Source organism: Marmota marmota, unplaced genomic scaffold, assembly GCF_001458135.2.
Source record: "Marmota marmota marmota unplaced genomic scaffold, marMar, whole genome shotgun sequence".
NCBI lineage: Eukaryota > Metazoa > Chordata > Mammalia > Rodentia > Sciuridae > Marmota > Marmota marmota.
In genome coordinates, this window is record NW_026000229.1 from 52,805,315 (window position 1) to 52,826,976 (window position 21,662).

The 21,662-nt window shown below is 33.9% G+C and overlaps 1 protein-coding gene and 1 non-coding gene across 17 annotated transcripts in view; one reads left to right on the top strand and one right to left on the bottom strand.

Annotated features, from left to right (window-relative positions):
* The window catches only part of Kiaa0586 (KIAA0586 ortholog), a 124,134-nt gene that overhangs the window by 16,552 nt on the left and 85,920 nt on the right, over positions 1 to 21,662 (top strand). For 15 of the 16 annotated variants that reach the window (XM_048793284.1, XM_048793295.1, XM_048793294.1 and 12 more), the window contains 6 exons: positions 360 to 581; positions 10,531 to 10,684; positions 13,651 to 13,806; positions 15,208 to 15,331; positions 18,841 to 18,973; positions 19,581 to 19,801. In XM_048793284.1, the coding sequence (XP_048649241.1) occupies positions 360 to 581; positions 10,531 to 10,684; positions 13,651 to 13,806; positions 15,208 to 15,331; positions 18,841 to 18,973; positions 19,581 to 19,801 (1,010 nt within the window). The remainder of the gene's footprint in view (positions 1 to 359; positions 582 to 10,530; positions 10,685 to 13,650; positions 13,807 to 15,207; positions 15,332 to 18,840; positions 18,974 to 19,580; positions 19,802 to 21,662) is intronic. The other variant, XM_048793281.1, reaches the window with a different exon arrangement.
* On the bottom strand, positions 12,552 to 12,654 carry LOC125613434. Its single transcript, XR_007344007.1, has one exon. It is a non-coding gene; the product is annotated as a small nucleolar RNA U13 (small nucleolar RNA).

Below are 21,662 nucleotides of genomic sequence, written 5' to 3' on the forward strand. Positions count from 1 at the left end.
TGAAGTATAAAAAGTTGTTTTCTTGCTATTTCTGTCTCTTTAATTTCCTCTTAAGTATTTCTTATTTCTGCATTATAAACTTCTATGAGGCAAAAATAAATTTTTTTTTAATGAGAGGAAACATAGATCCTAAGGATTGTGATCTCCTACCCTTTACTTTTTAATTTTTTTTCCTGCCTTTTACTTTTGTGACTCTAAAAATAAAGGCATCAAATCATCAGAGATACAGTGAGTAAAGGTTCTACTTTGACAATTTCTCAAATCAGTTGCTATAAATAACCTTCTTTGTAATTGACCATATTTTATTGTCTTTCTGTACTATAATATAAAAAATTATTTTGTGATTTTTATCCTTTTAGGTGCAGAGTGATTTGGAAGCAAAAGTTAATTCTGTTACAGAATTACTTAATAAGTTACAGGAGACCGATAAACACTTACAACGTGTTACAGAACAGCAAGCAAGCATTCAGAATAAAGAAGAGAAATTACATTGTCACGATCATGAGAAGCGAATGAATGTATTTATGGAGCAGCAAATTAAGCATCTTGAAAAATTACAACAGCAACAAATAGATATTCAGGTATCTATAAGAAAGCCAGTATACATTTCACGATTTTTTTTATCACTTGCATATCCAAGTTAATTTTCATTGCTAATTGTAGTAGTTCATTAGATTGTAACAGTTTTAGTTTTTAAATCATGATTTGCTTGCCAGGTGGACCAGAGTATGTATGTTCTAGCTTAAAGTATTGCTTAGTTATTTTTTCCTCTTTTTGTGGTCTTTTTTTCCACACTTTTTTTTTTTTTTTTGGGTAGTGGTGATTAAACCCAGGGGGTGCTTACCACTGAGCCATATCCTCAGCCCTTTTAATTCTTTTTATTTAGAGATAGGGTCTTGCTATGTTGCCCAGTGCTGCCTTGCTAAGTTGCTGAGGCTTACCTGGAATTTGTGATCCTCCTGTCTTAACCTTCCAAATCACTGGGATTATAGGCATGCACCACCACGCCTTACTGTTCACACCATTTTTAAAGCAGTGATTTGTTTATATAAGCAGTTCTTAGCTTGAGAATGTACATCATAATCACTTGGAGAGCTTTATAAAAGTACACGTGCTTGAACCTCTCAGATTCTGAGAGAGCAAGTCTGAGGTGGTACCTGGCAATCTTGAAAACTCTGATTCTGATGTGCACTCTTGGATGAGAACAACCTTCTGTACATATTTGCTTCTGTATATAATTAATTTAAAAGAATGATAATTTTTTAAATTTAATTTAATTTTTTATTGTAATTTGTTATATATGACAGCAGAATGCATTACAGTTCCTATTACATATATAGAGCACAATTTTTCATATCTCTGGTTGTATACAAAGTATATTCACACCATTTGTGTCTTCATACATGTACTTAGGGTAATGATGTCCATCTCATTTCACTCTTTCCTACCCCCATGTCCCCTCCCTTCCCCTCCCACCCCTTTGCCCTATCTAGAGTTCGTCTAATCCTCCCTTTCTCCCCCTCCCAACCCCACTATGAATCAGCCTCCTTATATCAGAGAAAATATTCGACATTTGGCTTTTGGGATTGGCTAACTTCACTTAGCATTATATTCTTCAACTCCATCCATTTACCTGCAAATGTCATGATTTTATTCTCTTTTATTGCTGAGTAATATTCCATTGTGTATATATACCACAATTTCTTTACCCATTCATCTACTGATGGGCATCTAGGTTGGTTCCACAGTTTAGCTATTATGAATTGTGCTGTAATAAACACTGACGTGGCTGTGTCCCTTTAGTATGCTGTTTTTAAATCCTTTGAGTGTACATTGAGGAGTGGGACAGCTGGGTCAAAAGGTGGTTTCATTCCAAGTTTTCCAAGGAATCTCCATACTGCTTTCCATATTAGCTGCACCAATTTGCAGTCCCACCAGCAATGTATGAGTGTGCCTTTTTCCCCACATCCTCGCCAACACTTATTGTTGTTTGTATTCTTAATAGCTGCCATTCTGGTTGGAGTGAGATGAAATCTTAGAGAGTAGCTTTGATTTGCATTTCTCTAATAGCTAGAGATGTTGAACATTTTTTCATATATTTGTTGATTGATTTTATATCACCTTCTGAGAAGTGTATGTTCACTTCCTTGGCCTATTTATTGATTGGGTTATTTGTTTTTTTTTTTTTTTGGTATTATGTTTTTTGTGTTCTGTATAATATCCCAGAGATTAGTGCTGTATCTGATATGCATATGGTAAAAATTTGCTCCCAAGCTGTAGGCTCTCTCTTCACCTCCCTGATTGTTTCTTTTGCTGAGAAGAAGCTTTTCAGTTTGAATCCATCCCACTTGTTGATTCTTGATTTTTATTTCTGATGCTATAGGAGTCTTGTTAAGGAAGTCGGGGCCTAATCTGACATGATAAAGATTTGGGCCTCCTTTGTCTTCTATTAGGCTCAGGGTCTCCAGTCTAATTTCTAGGTCCTTGATCCACTTTGAGTTGAGTTTTGTGCATGGTGAGAGATAGAGGTTTAATTTCATTTGCATATGTATTTCTAGTTTTCCCAGCACCATTTATTGAAGAGGCTATCTTTTCTCCAATTATGTTTTTGGTGCCTTTGTCTAATATAAGATAATTATAATTTTGTGGGTTAGTCTCAGTGTCCTCAATTCTGTGCCTTTGGTCTACCAGTCTAGTTTGGTGCCAAAACCATGCTGTTTTTGTTACTGTTGCTCTGTAGTACAGTTTAAGGTCTGGTATAATGATGCCACCTGCTTCACTGTTCTTGCTAAGGATTGCTTTAGTTATTCTGGGTCTTTTATTTTTCCAGATGAATTTCGTGACTGCTTTTCTATTTATATGAGGAGTGTCATTGGGATTTTGATTGGAATTGCATTAAATCTGTATAGTGCTTTTGGCTGTGTGGTCATTTTGACAATATTAATTCTGCATATCCAGGAACTCAAGAAAGATCTTTCCATCTTCTGAGGTTTTCTTCAGTTTTTTTCTTTAGCATTTGGTAGTTTTCATTGTAGAGGTCTTTCACCTCTTTTGTTAGGTTGATTCCCAAGTATTTTATTTTATTGAGTCTATTGTAAATGGGGTAGTTTTCCTAGTTTCTCTTTCAGAGGATTTGTCACTGATATACAGAAATGCCTTTGATTTATGCGTATTAATTTTGTATCCTGCTACTTCCCTGAATTCATTTACTAGTTATAGAACTTTTCTGGTGGAATTTTTTAGGTCTTCTAGGTATAGAATCATATTGTCAGCAAATAGTGCTAATTTGAGTTCTTCTTTTTCCTATGTGTATCCCTTTAATTTCTTTCGTCTGTCTAATTGCTCTGGCCAGTGTTTCAAGAACTATGTTAAATAGAAGTGGTAAAAGAGGAGCTGGGGTTGTGGCTCAGAGGTAGAGAGCTCGCCTACCATGTGTGAGACTCTGGGTTCGATCCTTAGCACCACATAAAAAACAAAAATAAAGACATTTTGTCCACATATAATTAAAAAATAAATATTAAAAAAAAGAAGTGGTGAAAGAGGGCATCCCTGTCTTGTTTCAGTGTTTAGAGGGAATGCTTTCAATTTTTCTCCGTTTAGAATGATGTTGGCCTGGGGCTTAGCATAGATAGCTTTTATAATGTTGAATATGTTCCAGTTATCCCTAGTTTTTCTAGTGTTTTGAACATGAAGGGGAGCTGTATTTTGTTGAATGTTTTTTCTGCATCTATTGAGATGATCATATGGTTCTTATCTTTAAGTCTATTGATGTGATGAATTACATTGATTGATTTCCATATGTTGAACCAACCTTGCATCCCTGGGATGAACCCCACTTGATTGTGGTGCACTATGTTTTTGATATGTTTTTGTATTTGATTTGCCAAAATTTCATTGAGAATTTTTGCATCTATGTTCTTTAGAGATATTGGTTTGAAGTTTTTTTTTTTTTTTCTTTAATGTGTCTTTGCCTGGTTTTGGAATCAGCATAACATTGGCCTCATAAAATGAGTTTGGAAGTGCTCCTTCTTGAAATAAATTGAAGAGTGTTGGTATTCTTCTTTAAAGGTGTTGTAGAACTTGGCTGTGTATCCATCTGGTCCTGGGCTTTTCTTGGTTAGTAGGATTCTGATGGTGTCTTTTATTTCATCACTGTTTAAATTGTGTGTGTATATCATCCTGATTCAATTTGGGCAAATCATGAGACTCTAGAAATTTGTCAGTGCCTTCAATATTTTCTATTTTATTGGAGTACAAGTTTTCAAAATAATTTATAAGTATCTTCTATATTTCTGTAGCGTCTGTTGTGATATTTCCTTTTTCATCACGTATATTAGTAATTTGAGTTTTCTCTCTCCTCTTCATTACATTTTATTTATTTTTTCAAAGAACCAACTTTTTTTTGGTCAATTTTTTCAGTTGTTTCTTTTGTTTCAATTTCATTGATTTCAGCTCTGATTTTAAGTATTTCCTATCTTCTACTGTTTTTGGTGTTGATTTGTTCTTTTTCTAGCGCTCTGAGGTGTAATGTTAGGTCATTTATTTGTTGACTTTTTCTTCTTTTAAGGAATGAACTCCATGCAATGAACTTTCCTCTTAGTACTAAATACCTTCATAGTGTCCCAGAGATTTCAATGTGTTGTTATCTGTGTTCTCATTCACCTCTAAGAATCTCTTAATCTCTTCCTTGATGTCTTTTGTAACCCATTGTTCATTCAGTAGCATATTATTTAGTCTTCAGGTGTTGGAGTAGCTTTTATTTTTTTATCTTATCATTGATTTCTAATTTTATTTCATTATGATCTGATCAAATGCAGGGTAGTATCTCCACTTTTTTGCATTTGCTAAGAGTTGCTTTGTGGTATAATATATGGACATTTTAGAGAGGGATCCATGTTTTGCAGAGAAGAAAGTATATTCATTTATTGAAGGATGAAATATTCTGTATATGTCAGTTAAGTCTAAGTTATTGATTGTATTTTTGAGTTCTATAGTTTCTTTTTCAGCTTTTGTTTGGAAGATCTATTCAGTAGTGAAAGAGGTATGTTAAAGTTACCCAAAATTAATGTGGTCCATTTGACTCTCGAACCTGAGAAGAGTATGTTTGATGAACGTAGACGTACATTGTTTGGGGCCTACAAATTTGTTATTGTTATGTCTTGTTGAGGAGTGGTTTCCTTAAGGAATATGAAATATGCTTTTTTATCCCTTTTGGTTAACTTTGGCTTGAAGTCTACTTTATTTGATATGAATATGGAAACCCCTGCTTGCTTTCGCATTCCATGTGTGAGTGGTATGATTTTTCCCAACCTTTTACCTTCAGTTTGTGGATATCTTTTCCTATGAGATGAGTCTCTCGGAGGTAGCATATTGTTGGGTCTTTTTTTTTTTTTAATCCAATCTGTTATTCTATGTTTTTTGATTGGTGAGTTTTGGCCATTAACATTCAGGGTTATTATTAAAACATGATTTGTGTTTCCAGCCATTTTTGTTTATTTTTGAAAGAGGTGTGTTAAAGTTACCCAACTTGACTTGCTTTCTCCTTTGATTAGTTTTTCCTTTAGTGTAATAATACCTCCCTTTGCTCTGTGACTTGCAATGTCGGCTGACTTCAGAGCCTGTGTGAAGTTCCCAGGTGCAGGCAGGCTAGTGCACATAGGGGACTATGTCTGCTGCTGTAGAGTCCCAAGATGGGGGCAACCCGGGGAGCCCCACATTGTTATATCAGTGTCCACACAGGGGTGGCAGCTGGAGTTCCTACCCTGCTGGGTGTCCTCTGTGGGGGCTTTGTCCATGATTTCTGCTTGAATGGGTGGCCAAAAGTTCTTTGCGGGTTCTCCTGTCGGCCACTGGTCTTACTCAGGTATCCAGTAGTCCTGCGTGGGTGAGTAGCTGGGAGACCTACTCAGATGCTGAGGCCTGGAGCCCTAGATGGGCAGGGTGCTTCCTGGGAGGGCAGGGAGTGGGAATATCATTGGCAGAGAAGCTGTATTCTCACTACTTGAATCCCACGTCACGGAGCTATGCAGAATGCTGCCTCCCTCTGCCCTGCCATCTTGGATCTCCTCAAGAATGACAATTTTTAATGTCTTTTGAATATGAGGTTCTGGCTTATTACAGAAAGAAGAATTATCTTCTCAAAGAGCTGAGTACACAGTTACTTATTTCGTTTGGAATTTCCAAGTCTTGGAATACTGTTCAACCCTCAAGCTTTATTTTTTTTTTTAAAGAGCGAATGCCATTGGGGCTGAGGTTATGGCTCAGTGGTAGAGTGCTTGCCTAGTGTGTGTGAGGCACTGGGTTCCATCCCCAGCACCACATAAAAATAAATAAACAAACAAAATAATGATATTAAAAAAAATGACACCATGTTTAAAAAAAAAGAGTGAATGCCATTGTATATTACTTTTTTCCCCTGGTTAATGCACAATTTTAGAACTCAAAAAAATTATATTAAGTTAGAACATTCAGAAGAAAGTACAAAAATAAGTTTATTAGATCTTAATATAGTTTCACAGAGTGAAGATTAAAGTGCTACAATTTTTAAAATTTAATTTTTTGTGATTACTATGACATATTAATTGTACAAATTAATGGGATTCACTATCATGTTTTCAGAGATCTTTTATTGATCAGGTCCATCCATCCTCCTTCTAACTGTCCTTTTCTCCACCCCAACATGTACTCCTCTCAGTCCTTAGTAATCCATCTTCTTTCAGGTAATTTTTTTTTCCTAATTTCCACATATGAGAGAGAACATGTGATATTTGTCTTTCTGTGTCCGGCTTATTTAATGGCTTATTTAGCTATATCCCCAGTCCTCCCATTCAATCCATTTATTTGCAAATGATAGGATTTCATTTTTCTTTATGGTTAAATAATATTCCTTTGTGTGTATATGTATATACATATATATATATATATATTTGTATATACACACAAAGGAATATATGTATATATGTGTATATATATACACACACACACACACACACACACAAAGGAATATATGTATATATATACATATACACATACACTGTGTTTTCTTCATCTATTCACCTGTTAAACAGGCATCTAGGCTGGTTCCATATGTTGACTGTTGTGAATAGTACTGCTAAAAACATGGGCATGCAGGAATTTCTTTTGAATGCTGACTTCATTTCTTTTGGATATATACCCAAGAATGGGATAGCTAGAGCATATGGTAATTTTCATTTTAGTTTTTTGAGGAAACTGTGTCCTGTTTTCTATAGTAGTTGTCCTAATTTCCATTTCTTCCAGTCCGTATATTAGCATTCCATTTTCTCCATATCCTTGCCAGCATTTAAAAAATTTTTGGTAATAGCCATTTTGGGTAATAGCCATTTTAAATGGCTAAGATGAAATTCCTTCCTTCCTTCCTTCTTTCCTTCCTTTCTTCCTTCCTTCCTTCCTTTCGTACTGGGGATGGAACCCAAGGCTTTGTGCATGCAAGGCAAGTACTCTACCAACTGAGCTATCTCCCCAGCCCTGATGGTATTGTAGTTTTGATTTCCACTTCCCTGATGAGTAATATAATTGAGAAATTTTTTTGATTTTTATTATTAGTTGTTCAAAACATTACATAGTTCTTGACATATCATATTTCATACATTTGATTCAAGTGGGTTATGAACTCCTATTTTTACCCCGTATACAGATTGCAGAATCACATCGGTTACACATCCACTTTTTTACATACTGCCATACTAGTGTCTGTTGTGTTCTGTTGCCTTTCCTATCCTCTACTATCCCCCCTCCCCTTCCCTCCCCTCCCATCTTCTCTCTCTACCCCATCTACTGTAATTCATTTCTCCCCCTTGTTTTTTTTCCCTTTCCCCTCACTTCCTCTTATATGTAATTTTGTATAACAGTGAGGGTCTTCTTCCATTTCCATGCAATTTCCCTTCTCCCTTTCCCTCCCACCTCTCGTCCCTGTTTAATGTTAATCTTCTTCTCATGCTCTTCCTCCCTGCTCTGTTCTTAGTTGTTCTCCTTATTTCAAAGAAGACATTTGGCATTTGTTTTTTAGGGATTGGCTAGCTTCACTTAGCATAATCTGCTCTAATGCCATCCATTTCCCTGCAAACTCCATGATTTTGTCATTTTTTAGTGCAGAGTAATACTCCATTGTTTATAAATGCCACATTTTTTTTTATCCATTCATCTATTGAAGGGCATTTCATATATTTGTTAAACATGTTTCTTTTGAGAAGTGTCTATTCAGATCATTTGCCCATTTTAATTGGATTAATTATTTTTTTGTTAAATTTTTAAAATTCTTTATATATTCTTGATATTAGTCCTCTATCAGAGGAATAACTAGCAAATATTTTCTCTCATTCTGAAGGTTGTCTCTTCACTCCATTAATCATTTACTTTGCTATGCATTAGCTTTTTAGCTTGATGAACTTCTGTTTGTCAAGTTTTGCTGTTGTTCCTATTCTTTGAGAGACCTATCCAGAGAATCATTGCATATATATATATATATATATATATATATATATATATATAGTACTGGGTTAGAACTAGTGGCACTTTACCACTGAGCTTTATCTGCTGTTTATGGATACCCAGTTTTCCCAGCATCATTTGTTAAAGAGGCTGTCCTTTCTCTAGTTATGCATTTGGTCCTTTTGTTGAGGATCAGTTGGCTCTGGATGCATAGGTTCTCAAGTTTGTTCCAATGTTTTTTTTTTTTTTTTAATGTCAATACCATATTGTTTTTATTACTGTGGTTCTGTAGTTTATCTGGAAATCAGGTATTATTATGCCTCTAGCTTTGTTCTTTTTGTTTAAGGAAGCTTTGTTTATTTAGGTTTTTCTGTGCTTCATATGAATTTTAGGATTGTTTATTCTAGTTTTGTGAAAAATGTGATTGATATTTAGATGGAGGTTGCACTGAGTCTGTAGATCTCTTTGGGTCATAGGTAATTTTGGTTGTGGGCTTGTTGTACATAGCCTTTATTATGTTGAGGTATGATCCTTCTGTATCCAATTTGTTTAGAGCTTTTGCCATGAGTGGGTATTGAATTTTATCAAATATACTTTCTGTGTTTGAGATGATTTTGAAATGAATATGTGATTTTTCTTATCCTTCATTCTATTTTTGTGATATATTATTTTATTGATTTGCATATGTTGAAAACCATCCTTATATTCCTGGAATAAAAACAACTTTATCGTGATTATATGATCTTTTTGATAGGCTATTGAGTTTGATTTGCAAGTATTTTATTGAGGATTTTTACATCTATATTCATTAAGGGATATTGTTCTTTAAGTTTTCTTTTTTTGGTGTGTTCTCATCAGGTTTTGTTAACAGAGTAATGTCAAGACTTCTTTACAAAGCTTATCTTGAGCTTTTCATGAGATTTTTAAAATTAATTTATTTATTCTAATTTGTTATATATGACAGCAGAATGCATTTCAATTCATATTACACATACAGAGCACAATTTTTCATTTCTCTGGTTGTACACAAAGTAGAGTCACACCATTCGTGTCTTCATACATGTACTTAGGATAATGATGTCCATTTCATTTCACCATTTTTCATGAGATTGAAGATAGTATTTTATTGGAATGACTGTAGGCATACAAATTCAAGTTTTTGTAAGTACTCACGCCTGACTAAAATTACGTGTGCAGCGTATTTTCTAGAGAGAGGCTGGAAATGGTTTGATCAGAATGCCAGTACCCAGTAGATAAATAACTTTCTTCTCTGAGCCTTGAGTTCTTTGCCTGAAAATTTTTTTTCCTTTCTCTTTACTTTTCTTTTTGTTCACAATAATAGTAGGTATATTAATCATTCAGTAACTGCTTAAATGAAATTAGTTATCTGTCCCATCTTATTTATTTAAAGGGAACTCAGCCTACTTTTAGGAATTCTATAAAATGATGTCTATTTTAGCTCTTGTTGATCTGACTTAAAACTCTCTTTTGAAATCAGTTTCATTAGTTAAAATATACATTTCAGGTATTTAAATTAATAGGGCTGAAAACAATGTTGTCACTTTAATTCCCATTATATATAAATGCATATACTGTTGCTGCTACTAAGCATAAGCATGGCTTTTATTTGAGTGCTTACTATCAAACTTTTTTCTAACCTTTACTTCAAATGATGTCTTACACTGCAGGATTTAAAAGATGAAATGCTTTGGTTTTAAATTATTTGGTGAAAGTAGAGGTCTAGAGTTAGGGCCCTTCCTTCTTGGTCCTCTCTTAGGCTGCTTCCATGATTCTAAGCCCTTTCTGAGGTAGAAAGGAAGACACTGAGGCTGGAATGGTTAAAGAAAATGATTAACAGCACAGAGTAGTTAGACAGCCCAGTCTTTACTACCTCCTTCCATAGTATTTCTGTTACTACTGCAGTGATAGTTGCTGTGTAAGGAATATATTCTCATTGTTTCATAAATGTAATAAAATTGTTTACAAGTCCAGTAAGAAATCTCAATATACTTTATCATCATACTAAATGATATTTGAAATTAATAATTTTATTTTTTCTAGACTCATTTTATTAGTGCTGCACTAAAGACTAATAGTTTTCAGCCTGGTAGCGTGCTTCCTTCCAGAGCAGTGGAAAAGTATTCTGTAAAACCAGAACATCCTCATCTTGGTAGCAGCAATCTGTCTTCACATCATATATATACTTCCAAACAAGGTAAAAATATTTAATTTCTTATGGAATAAAAATGTAAGGATTTTCTTTGTGCTATATGAACTGAAAACTTATTTACTAAGTGGTGAGATTCTTACAAAATTTCTGAGTCTTTGTTTTATAAAATTCTTTTTATAGATTAAGTAAATTTTAAATTATTTTTCAACTTGTTCAAATTATGAATCATGTCCTAATTTATGGTTTTAAGTAATAGCCTTTATAAGTTATCAGAAACCCTTAGACATTTAGAAAAATTTACTTATCTAATAAAATTCTCCAATTTCTCCGACAAACTGCATATTTACTGTTTTTCTTGATTGTGTCAGGAAAAAAACAACTGAGTAAAATTATAAGCTATTGAATCCCCTCTTATTTGTAGTTTTGCTTGTTGAGGTTTAAAATTGTCCATGGTCATCTGTGGCCTAAAAATATTAAATGGAAAATTCTAGAAATAAACCAATTACAAATTATAAATTGCATGCTGTTTTGAGTAGCATGATGAAATCTCATACTGTCTGGCTTAGTAGTTTTGCCAGGACATGTGAATGATCCCTTTGTCCAGTGTATCCACACTGTACTGTTTGTGTGTACAGGTAAAAGATAATACATATAAGGTTTGGCATTATCTTTAGTTTCAGGCATTCATTAGGGTCTTGGAACATATCTCCCCAAGAGTAGGGGAGACTACTATATTTCTAAATATTTTCAGTTTGACTAATACAAATCTGTTTATAGAATTAAAAAATTATAATAACAAAGAAATACACAGCTTATTTCTTAAACCTTTGGAATTTAAAATAAATGAACAGATATTTTTCCAAATTATTTTTATATTTTTCCAAATAACATTAATGAAAATCAAAGGACTCTTCATTTAATGATGTACAGGTCTGTGTATTTCTAATATTTTATTTGTTACAACATTGTTGTATCACAGTCATTAAACACTTCTTTTACTTATAAGGTATGTTTATTTTGCAAATGAGCAGTTCTTACAACACTGTTGTGAAGTAGTCTGAGTCAATTTTTAAGTTGTAAAAAGGAATATGAAATACAGAAAGGTTATGACTGGACTGTTCAAGGTTACTACATTGAGAGTTAGGGCATGAGAGCAAGGGTCAAGAGCTCTGATTTCAGTGTGACAGAGCCTTGATCCTTCTACATAAGTGGATACTTTTCCCCCTAGTATATTTACTCAATTCCACAGAATAATTTTGTTTTTGTAGACTTAAGCTGTAAAGAAAAAAAAATGACTATTTTATCGATTGCATACTTAATTTAATTATTTCAGTGTTTATATTACTTACGATAACAGAAATAAAAGAAAAACTTAGTTTAATTCAGCACATTCAACAATTAGCCCTGTGAGGTGACACACACCTATAATCCCAGTGGCTAGGGAGGCTGAGGCAGGAGGTTGAAAGTTCAAAGTCAGCCTCAGCAAGAGTGAGGTGCTAGGCAACTCAGTGAGACCCTGTCTCTAAATAAAATACAGAACAGGGCTGGGGATGTGGCTTAGTGGTTGAGTGCCCCTGAGTTCAATCCCTTGTACCCCTCTCCCCCCAAATTCAACAAATTAAACTTTTTATTTTTCTGTGTTTTTTAATGAGTATGTGTCACTTTTAGATAGTTTTTTTTTTTTGAGAGAGAGAGAGAGAGAGAGAGAGAGAGAGAGAATGAATTATATTTATTTTTTAGTTTTCGGCGGACACAACATCTTTGTTTGTATGTGGTGCTGAGGATTGAACCCGGGCCGCATGCATGCCAGGCGAGCGCGCTACTGCTTGAGCCACATCCCTAGCCCTACTTTTAGATAGTTTTAATTGTAGCACAAATACAGTTTTGTATTTTTTCTTTTTTTTTTTTCCAAAATAGGCTGGGTAATGTGCTGACATTATAACAAGTTTATAGAGAGGCACATCTGATACAACAGTGTGAATACACAGTCATCACACCTATGACCTGAAAAGGATCTGTATTTCTTTTTTATTAGCATACTGAAAGCATTTCTTATGTTTTATATAATTATTTTCACCAGTTTAATTTTTTCTTTTTTCAGTGTTGGGGATTGAACCCAGTACTTCATGCACACTAGTCAAGCATTCTACCATTGAGCCACACCCACACCCTATAATTTTAAAATTTAATAACTAAAAGTCTATTGACATGACTGTTACCTTGAGGTTGAACAGTTAGGTAGGTTTTAGGGTTTTTTTTTCTTGATAAATAATACAGTAATGAATATCATCACATATTTAACACTTTTTAAAGTTTTTTTCCTTATGATAAATTCCCAAGGGTAATGTTATTTAGGTGGTATATTGCTACATGTTTATCAATTTTCATTACCATGAAAAATGTCTAGATATACCATTTTCACCACAACTTTAATAGTACTGAATGTTGCCAGGCACGCCAGCCTGAGCAATGGCGAGGCACTTAGCAACTCAGTGAGCCCCTGTCTCTAAATAAAATACCAAATAGGGCTAGGGATGTGGCTCAATGGTTGAGTGCCCCTGAGTTCAATCCCCAGTATCACACACACACAAAAAAAATGTTATTATATTGATTTCTGTTTATAGCTTTATTGAAAAATATTTAGTCTATTTCTTTTGACTTCTAGTTAAGAATGAAGTTATTTTTCTACTTATTTGTTAATAATTTATGTATTTATCAATCCTGTGTACTTTTGGTTTTATTTTTAATGTACAGGAAAGAATAATACTCTCTAATTTTTAAATTTTAACAAGCAAGTTAAATTTCTTATTTATGGGCTGGGGATGTGGCTCAAGCGGTAGTGCACGCGCCTGGCATGCGTGCGGCCCGGGTTTGATCCTCAGCACCACATAAAAACAAAGATGTTATGTCCGCTGAAAACTAAAAAAATAAATATTAAAAATTCTCTCTCTCTCTCTCTCTCTCTTTAAAAAAAATTTCTTATTTATTTTCTATTAAAACTCCTTTAATAGAGTTTGAAGATATGGATTTTAATGAACAAAAATCTCCTTTGGAGACACCAGCACCTCGCAGGTTTGCTCCTGTACCTGTTTCAAGAGATGATGAAATGTCAAAGAAGGAAAATCCCATAGAAGAAAAAGAAAACATGGAAATGTTAGGTCAGAGAGGTAAGAAACAATTATAGATATACCTGCCTTGACTAGACCTATTTCAGATTAGGAAATTGTCCTGAAATTTTGTCACTCATGATTTGGAATTCTCTGTGTGCCCTGTAACTAGACTGATATCTCTATTTTCACTACTTTTCTGTAGATGATATTTATGGGACAAATCAGTCTTCTTTAGATTATCTGTAGGAGTTGAAGGTATACATTTATAGTTATTTTTACTATCTCCTACAGGTTATTACTTAAGCTTTTATTAATATAAAAAATAATGCCTTGTTGAGGTAAGACTGATCATTTTTAGAATGTGTTTCCTTATATTGTTTTTAGGTGTGAATTTCAATAATAAAACTCAGGGAAGTTAACATTTATCACCATGTTTTGCTGGAAAAAGTGCTAATATATGAACTATTTTACTAGAAAACAAGAACTTTTATAAGTGACCTGAAATAATAGTGTGCTACAGAGCCTTAAAATGTAGCTCTTCTAGTAAAAGTAAGTGAAAATATTAAGCTGTAGGCTTTTATTCTTAGATTTCTTTAAATGCATTCAAGTCTTACCTTAGGCAAATTTCAAGAATTTAGAAGATAATAAATATTTATTAAAGAAACCAATTTTACGAAAAGTAATTTGTTATGTAGTCTCACTGAAAACAAGGCTAATGGGAAGATCCAAGTAATTGTGAGGAAACAAACCTCCTTTTTACTGATTTACAAAATAGTTCAATTTCTGGAGTTTTGTGATAATGATAGTTCCCTCTGTGACAGAGACAAATTTAGTCTTTTTGCCTAATATAATTCATATTTTTACCAGAGTGGTTTATATGAGGTATAAATATTTAGTGTTACTTGGTGAGTGTATTTACAGTCTACTCTTTTGTCTTAATCTGTTTTCTGTTGCTATAATGAATTCCTGTAGGTTGAGTAATTTGTAAAGAAAAGAGGTTTATTTAGCTCCTGATTCTGAAAGTCCAAGAGCATGGTGACTTATATGGGCTTGGCCTCTGGTGAGAGCCTGCTGGTTCTTGACATGGTGGAGGGCATCACATGGCACAAAAGGAAGCTAGTCAGAGAGAGCTTGGTTTTATAATGAACCCACTCCCTTGAAAAACCTGGTAATCCATTAATACATGAATGGATTAACTCATTCATGAGGACAGAACCCTCCAGACCCAATCACCTCCCAAAGTTCCTGGCTCTCAAATACCAATAACATATAACTTTAAGGATTAAGTTTGTAATGCCTGAAATTCAGGGGACATATTAAAACCATTGCAACTGTGGAGTGAATTAAGTAGATAGTCATAGAAGCAGATTTAGGCCAGAGTACAGACATAGTGAGATGTTATGTAAAGGAGAAATTAATTAATATTTGGAAAATGATACTATATTTTTTCTATTACAGGAAATGTAAAACTGTTGGAACAGATTTTGAATAATAATGATTCTTTGATAAAAAAAAGTGAATTGTTAGACATAACCTCACTGACTAGGCCGACACTGGAATGGAAACTTGAGGAAAAAAACAGGTAAAAACAAGAAATTGGAATGCAAACTAAACTAGAAAGAGTTTTCTTCATATTTCTAAAGTTTATTTAAGAATATTAATAAATTATTGTTTTTAAAAATTATCTTAAATTTAGATACTATTTTCTGATTCTAATGTATCTTTCTCTTTTTCTATAACATAGTAGGACAGGGAATGGGTTGTGAGTATAGAAGAAATGAGGACAGCTATGAGAATGATGTGTTTGATGTTGTTATAGAAGGGACATATAAAGTGTCATTGTACTATTTTTACTTATGTGTATGTTTGAAATTTTATGTAAGAAAGATTTTTTTAAAAATCAAGTAAATCTTGGCCATAATTATATTTCCCTTCTATATCATGAAAACTACAGTAATAAAAATTTAAAAGAGCCACAACTGGAGTATTTTTATGTAAATATATTGTACAATTTTAATTTATTTACATTTAATGCACTTATTGATAAGATATTTATGCCTGCCATATTGCTATGTATTTCCAACATGTTTCAGATCTTTTATTCCACCACTCTTCCATTAGTGCTTTCTTTTAATTAAATAGATATTTTCTAGTGTAGTATTTTAATTCCTTTGTTTCCTTTACTACATTTTTTGTAGTAATGTAGTTATTTATTGGTTATATAGGAATTAAAATTGACATATTAGTTCAAAACAAACTAGTTCAGATTACTATCAATTTAATTTCAGTAGTATTAAAATTTTTCTCCAATGTCTGTCTTCCCTCCCCCTTTTTTCCACTATTGTCAAATTATATTTTGATCAACTATAAGCCCTTCTATACAGCTTGATAACTTAAAATTTATACAGCTGTTTTTTGATTCAGAAGAGCATAATAAAAATAGATGTTATATTTTTGTACATATATAATTGACCTTTATTTATACCCTTTGTTTCTTCTTATTGATTCATGCTAGAATCTAATGTCTTTTCATTCTAAAGGACTTTCTTCAGTATTTCTTGTAGGTTGGGTCTTTTTTTAAAAAATATATTTTTATTTGTAGATGGACACAACACCTTTATTTTTATGTGGTGCTCATCTCACATGTGTGCCTTCCACATGCGAGATGAGTACTCTACCACTGAGCCAAAATCCCAGCCCCGTAGGTTGGGTCTTCTAGCACTGAATTTTCTGTTTTTGTTTATATGGGATTGTTTTTAGTTTCTCCTTCAATTATTCTTGTTTGTTTGTTTGAACATAAATTTATTTTCTCACATTTGTGGAGGCTAAAATCTAAAATCAAGTTGCCAACAGGGCTGATTTCTTCCGAGACTTCTCTCCTCAGTTTGTAGATGGACTCCCTCTTTTGTTTCTTCTCGTGGTCAACCCTCTGTGTACACATGCATGCCTCTGTTATCTTCTCTTTCACTTTTGAAGGATAGTTTTGCTAGATATAGAATTTTTGGTTGGCATTTTTTTTTTCCTTTCAACACTTCAAAGTATCATCTTACTTCCTCTGGACTCTTACATAAAGACTGATTAAAAGCCAGGTGTTAATCTTTTTGAGGATCTTTTGTAATATGATGAGTCACTTTTCTTTTGATGCTATTCAGATTTTCTGTTTGCTTGGGATTTTGGACAGTTTCCCCATGATGTATTCAAGTATGGATATCTTTGAGTTTATTATTTGAAGTTTGTTGAGCTTTTTAGATGAGTAGATTAATTTTCATTATACTTGGAACATTTTGGCCATCATTGTTTCTTTTCTTTTTTTCCTTTTTTCTTTCTGTTTTGATGATAATAATTTAGATGCTATTTTCTGATTCTATTATTGTTTTGCTAGCAAAGGAGAAACACAGGGACTCCTGTCCCAGAGTTGGTGATTTTTGGACCATCATTTCATTGTATATTAAATAGTATCAATGATATGTGTGATGATATGCTTGATGGTATTCCATAGGTCTCTGAGGCTCTGTTAATTTGAAATTTTCAATTACAGAATTTATATTTGTGTTTTTTTTCTTTTTGGCAAGACTTCATTCTTAAATTTAACTTTAATTTTTTGAATAGGTTTCTTTAGTAATAGCTGATTTATAATCTTTACCTAGTTAGTATAATATCTGGGATTTCATAAGGACAGTTCTACTGACTGTCTTTTTTCCTGTGTTTGTGCTTTTTTTAAAAAAAATTTCTGTGTGTTTATCAAAATTTTTGTTGAAAACTGGACATTTTAAATAATACAGTAAGGCAACACTAGAAGTCAGTGTTGTTTGCTGTACTGGGAATTGTTGTTCATACAGCTGGTTATTTAGTTACTTTCCTGGACTAATTCTGTAAAGTCTGAATTCTTTGTCATATGTACTCACTGAAGTCTCTGTTTTGTGAACTTAGCCTGCCAATGATTGGAAACAAATTTATTTATCTTGATAGTTCAAGATAAGTAAATTTGTAAATAAGTAAATAAGTCTCTTTATTTTCATGAATGTACGTGTGCATTTATTTTTTATAAATCTGTCTTAGCCTTTACTTCCTACTCGCAGACAGCCTCAAAAGCAGTCAAATGTGAGAGAGCTGGACCTTCTTAGGTTTTTTGGGGTGTGTATATAGCCCCCTATATGTGTACTATCTTCAATATCCCCAGGAATATGGTGGAGCTTACTCAAACTCCACTATGGATGTCTCATTCCTCATTGAAATTTTTTGAAGTTCATTGTCCACAGTCTTGTTTGCCTCAACTTATATCAGTATCTCAGGGAGCTGAGATTTTAACAATTTCTACTTTTAAAAAAATGCTCTAAGGATAGAGTTTCTTACTGAGCTCCTGAGTTAGGTCAAATAAAGCCAAACACAATGAAGGAGATTTTTAGAGGACCTCCAAACCTGTTATAACCTTTTAAGTTGTTGTAAGGCCATAGTTTTCAAGGCTACCACAGAGTTGAGGAAAAGGTCCTGATAATGAATTAAGTTAAAGTTATACCATAAACTTTACTGATCTTTACTAAGAATCAGCCATTTATTTCTTGCATAAATGATCCTCGGGTTGTTGTAAGCCTTTCTTTAATTTTCAAAGTTCTGAAATAAAATTGACTTTTTAAAAAAAATATTTTTCTGTTGTTGATGAACCTTTATTTTTATTTATGTGTGGTACTGAGAATTGAACCCAGTGCTTCACACATGTGAGGCAAGTGCTCTACCACTGAGCTACAACCCCAGCCCCTAAAATTGATTTTGATGTCAGTGTTCTCGTTGCTTTTATGGAAGAGTGACTTTTCAGAGTTCTTTCTCCACCTGTCTGGAAATACTTCTGAATGTTAGTTTCTTGAGAGTAAAACCCTTTTCTGCTCTTTTCCTATGATACCTAAACATTTCTGGTAAGATTAATTTTGTCTCTTATGATTTCTTGTGTTTCATATATTTATCACATAACTGATTGATTACATGATACAATTTTGGTAGAACACCATTTATTAAAGTATACCTAAGAATGTACCAGAAGTTCATGTAATCAGTTGTTTATTGAATTTATGAGAACTTGGGAAACTTTTCTTCTAGCATTGGAACTCTTCCTTCTCAAAGATTTCCATCCTGTGAAGATCTAGGCACATCTAAAATGACTATGCACAAGTCTAATGATGTTCTTCATGATCGTGGCCAAAAGAAGAAAGAAACAAATGACATGCTCCAGGTAAAGTGGGAATAGTGTTAAAATTGATGATTAGCAAGGTAAAAATTGTGAAGGAATAAAAAAGTTATGAAGACAAATCAGGAGGAAGGATGAAGATAAAGGTCCGAAAAAAACCAAAAACATGGCAGCCAAGTCTATTCCCTTTAAACTTGTTTTCAGAGGCCTTCACCAAATGATTTTTACTTACTACTCTTTGTCCAGACAGAGCCACATGGTTATCTGTGGCTTTCCAACTTCTGTTGGAGAGGGAGAAAAGGAGAAAGAGAGCTGTGAATGGCTCTTGTTTTTCTAGTCCACAGTGTCTTGGCAAGTGTCAGCCAACTTGCTCTTATTTTGTTTAGCTGTCTTCAGCAATAGAACTTCATTGGCCACTGGACTGTCTAGCATTGCTATGGATATCCCATCTCTGTTTGACACTAACATTTGTATTCCTAAATGGGAAAAAATTAGTGCCATATATTCTCTTGTACCTCTTCAGTTTGACAGATTGAGTCTGAAGAACATGTTGGCATGGTTTATGGCCCCAACAGTAGTAATAGATCTTATTTGGATTAAAGTAATCAATGTAAGTTTAACATGGTAATTTTTTTCCCTTTTTTCTTTTAAGCAGAAAGACTTGCCAATTATGATGAGGCTTGCTGATCTTCCACAGAATTCTGTTAAGCTTCAAACAGCCAATACAACAAGATCTGTATTGAAAGATGCTGAGAAGATTTTGAGAGGAGTACAAAACAATAAAAAAGTACTTGAAGAAAACCTAGAAGCCATTATTCGTGCAAAAGATGGAGCTGCTATGTACTCATTTATCAATGCTTTATCCACAAATAGGTGAGGCAGGATATTTGCATCCCAAAGATATTTGTGAAGCTTCCAGTTCTGCTCCATAAGTTTTTTCTAAGCATATCACTTTGTTTAATGTGTTTTGATATTTAGAAGTAGTTCTTTAATGCCTTTGAAGATATAGAATTTATTATAATGTTGGAATTTGGATATATACATGATAGGAATACTTTTTTAAAAATTTATTTGTTTAATTTTTTAACATGACAGCAGAATGCATTTAAATTCTTAGTACACAGAGCACAATTTTTCATGTCTCTGGTTGTACACAAAGTAGAGTCATATCATTCATGTCTTCATACATGTAGTTAGGGTAATGATGTCCATCTCAATCCACAACCTTTCCCACCCCATGCTCCCTCCCTCCCTTCACCTTTGCCCTATCTAAAGTTCCTCCATTCCTCCCATGCTCCCCCGACCCCCAGTATGAATCAGCATCAGCATATCAGAGAATACATTCGGCCTTTGGCTTAGCATGATATTCTCCAACTCCATCCATTTTCCTGCAAATGCCATGATTTTAATCTCTTTTATTGCTGAGTAATATTCCATTGTGTATATATATCACAGTTTCTTTATCCATTCATTTATTGAAGGGCATCTAGGTTGGTTCCACAGTTTAGCTATTGTGAATTGTGCTACTATAAACACTGATGTAGCTGTGTCACTGTAGTAGGCTGTTTTTAAGTCTTTTGGGTATAAACCGAGGAGTGGGACAGCTGGGTCAAATGGTGGTTCCATTTCAAGTTTTCCAAGGAATCTCCATACTGCTTTCCATATTGGTTGTACCAATATGCAGTTCTACCAGCAATGTATGAGTGTGCCTTTTTCCCAACAGCCTCCCCAGCTCTTATTGTATATGACAGCAGAATGCATTACAGTTCCTATTACACATATAGAGCACAATTTTTCATATCTCTGATTGTATACAAAGTATATTCACACCATTCGTGTCTTCATACATGTACTTAGGGTAATGATGTCCATCTCATTCCACTGTCTTTCCTACCCTCTCCCTTTCCTGTCTGCTCCCTTCCCCTCCCATCCCTTTGCCCTATCTAGAGTTTGTCTAATCCTCGCTTGCTCCCCCTCCCAACCCTACTATGAATCAGCCTCCTTGTATGAGAGAAAACATTTGGTATTTGTTTTTTTGGGATTGGCTAACTTCACTTAGCATTATACTCTCCAACTCCATCCATTTACCTGTAAATGTCATGATTTTATTCACTTGTATTGCTGAGTAATATTCTGTTGTATATATATATATATCACAGTTTCTTTACCCATTCAGCTACTGATGGGCATCTAGGTTGGTTCCACAGTTTAGCTATTGTAACTTGTGCTGTAATAAACACTGATGTGGCTGTATCCCTTTAGTATGCTGTTTTTAAATCCTTTGAGTATACACTGAGGAGTAGGACAGCTGGGTCAAAAGGTGGTTCCAAGTTTTCCAAGGAATCTCCATACTGCTTTCCATATTGGCTGTACCATTTTGCAGTCTCACCAGCACATATGAGAGTACCTTCTTCCCCACATCCTCGCCAACACTTATTGCTGTTTGTATTCTTAATAGCTGCCATTCTGATTGGAGTGAGATGAAAGAGAGTAGTTTTGATTTGCATTTCTCTAATAGCTAGAGATGTTGAACATTTTTTCATATATTTGTTGATTGATTTTATATCACCTTCTGAGAAGTGTATGTTCAGTTCCTTGGCCTATTTATTGATTGGGTTATTTGTTTTTTTTTTTTTGGTATTAAATTTTTTGTGTTCTCTATAATATCCCAGAGATTAGTGCTCTATCTGATGTGCATATGGTAAAAATTTGCTCCCAAGCTGTAGGCTCTCTC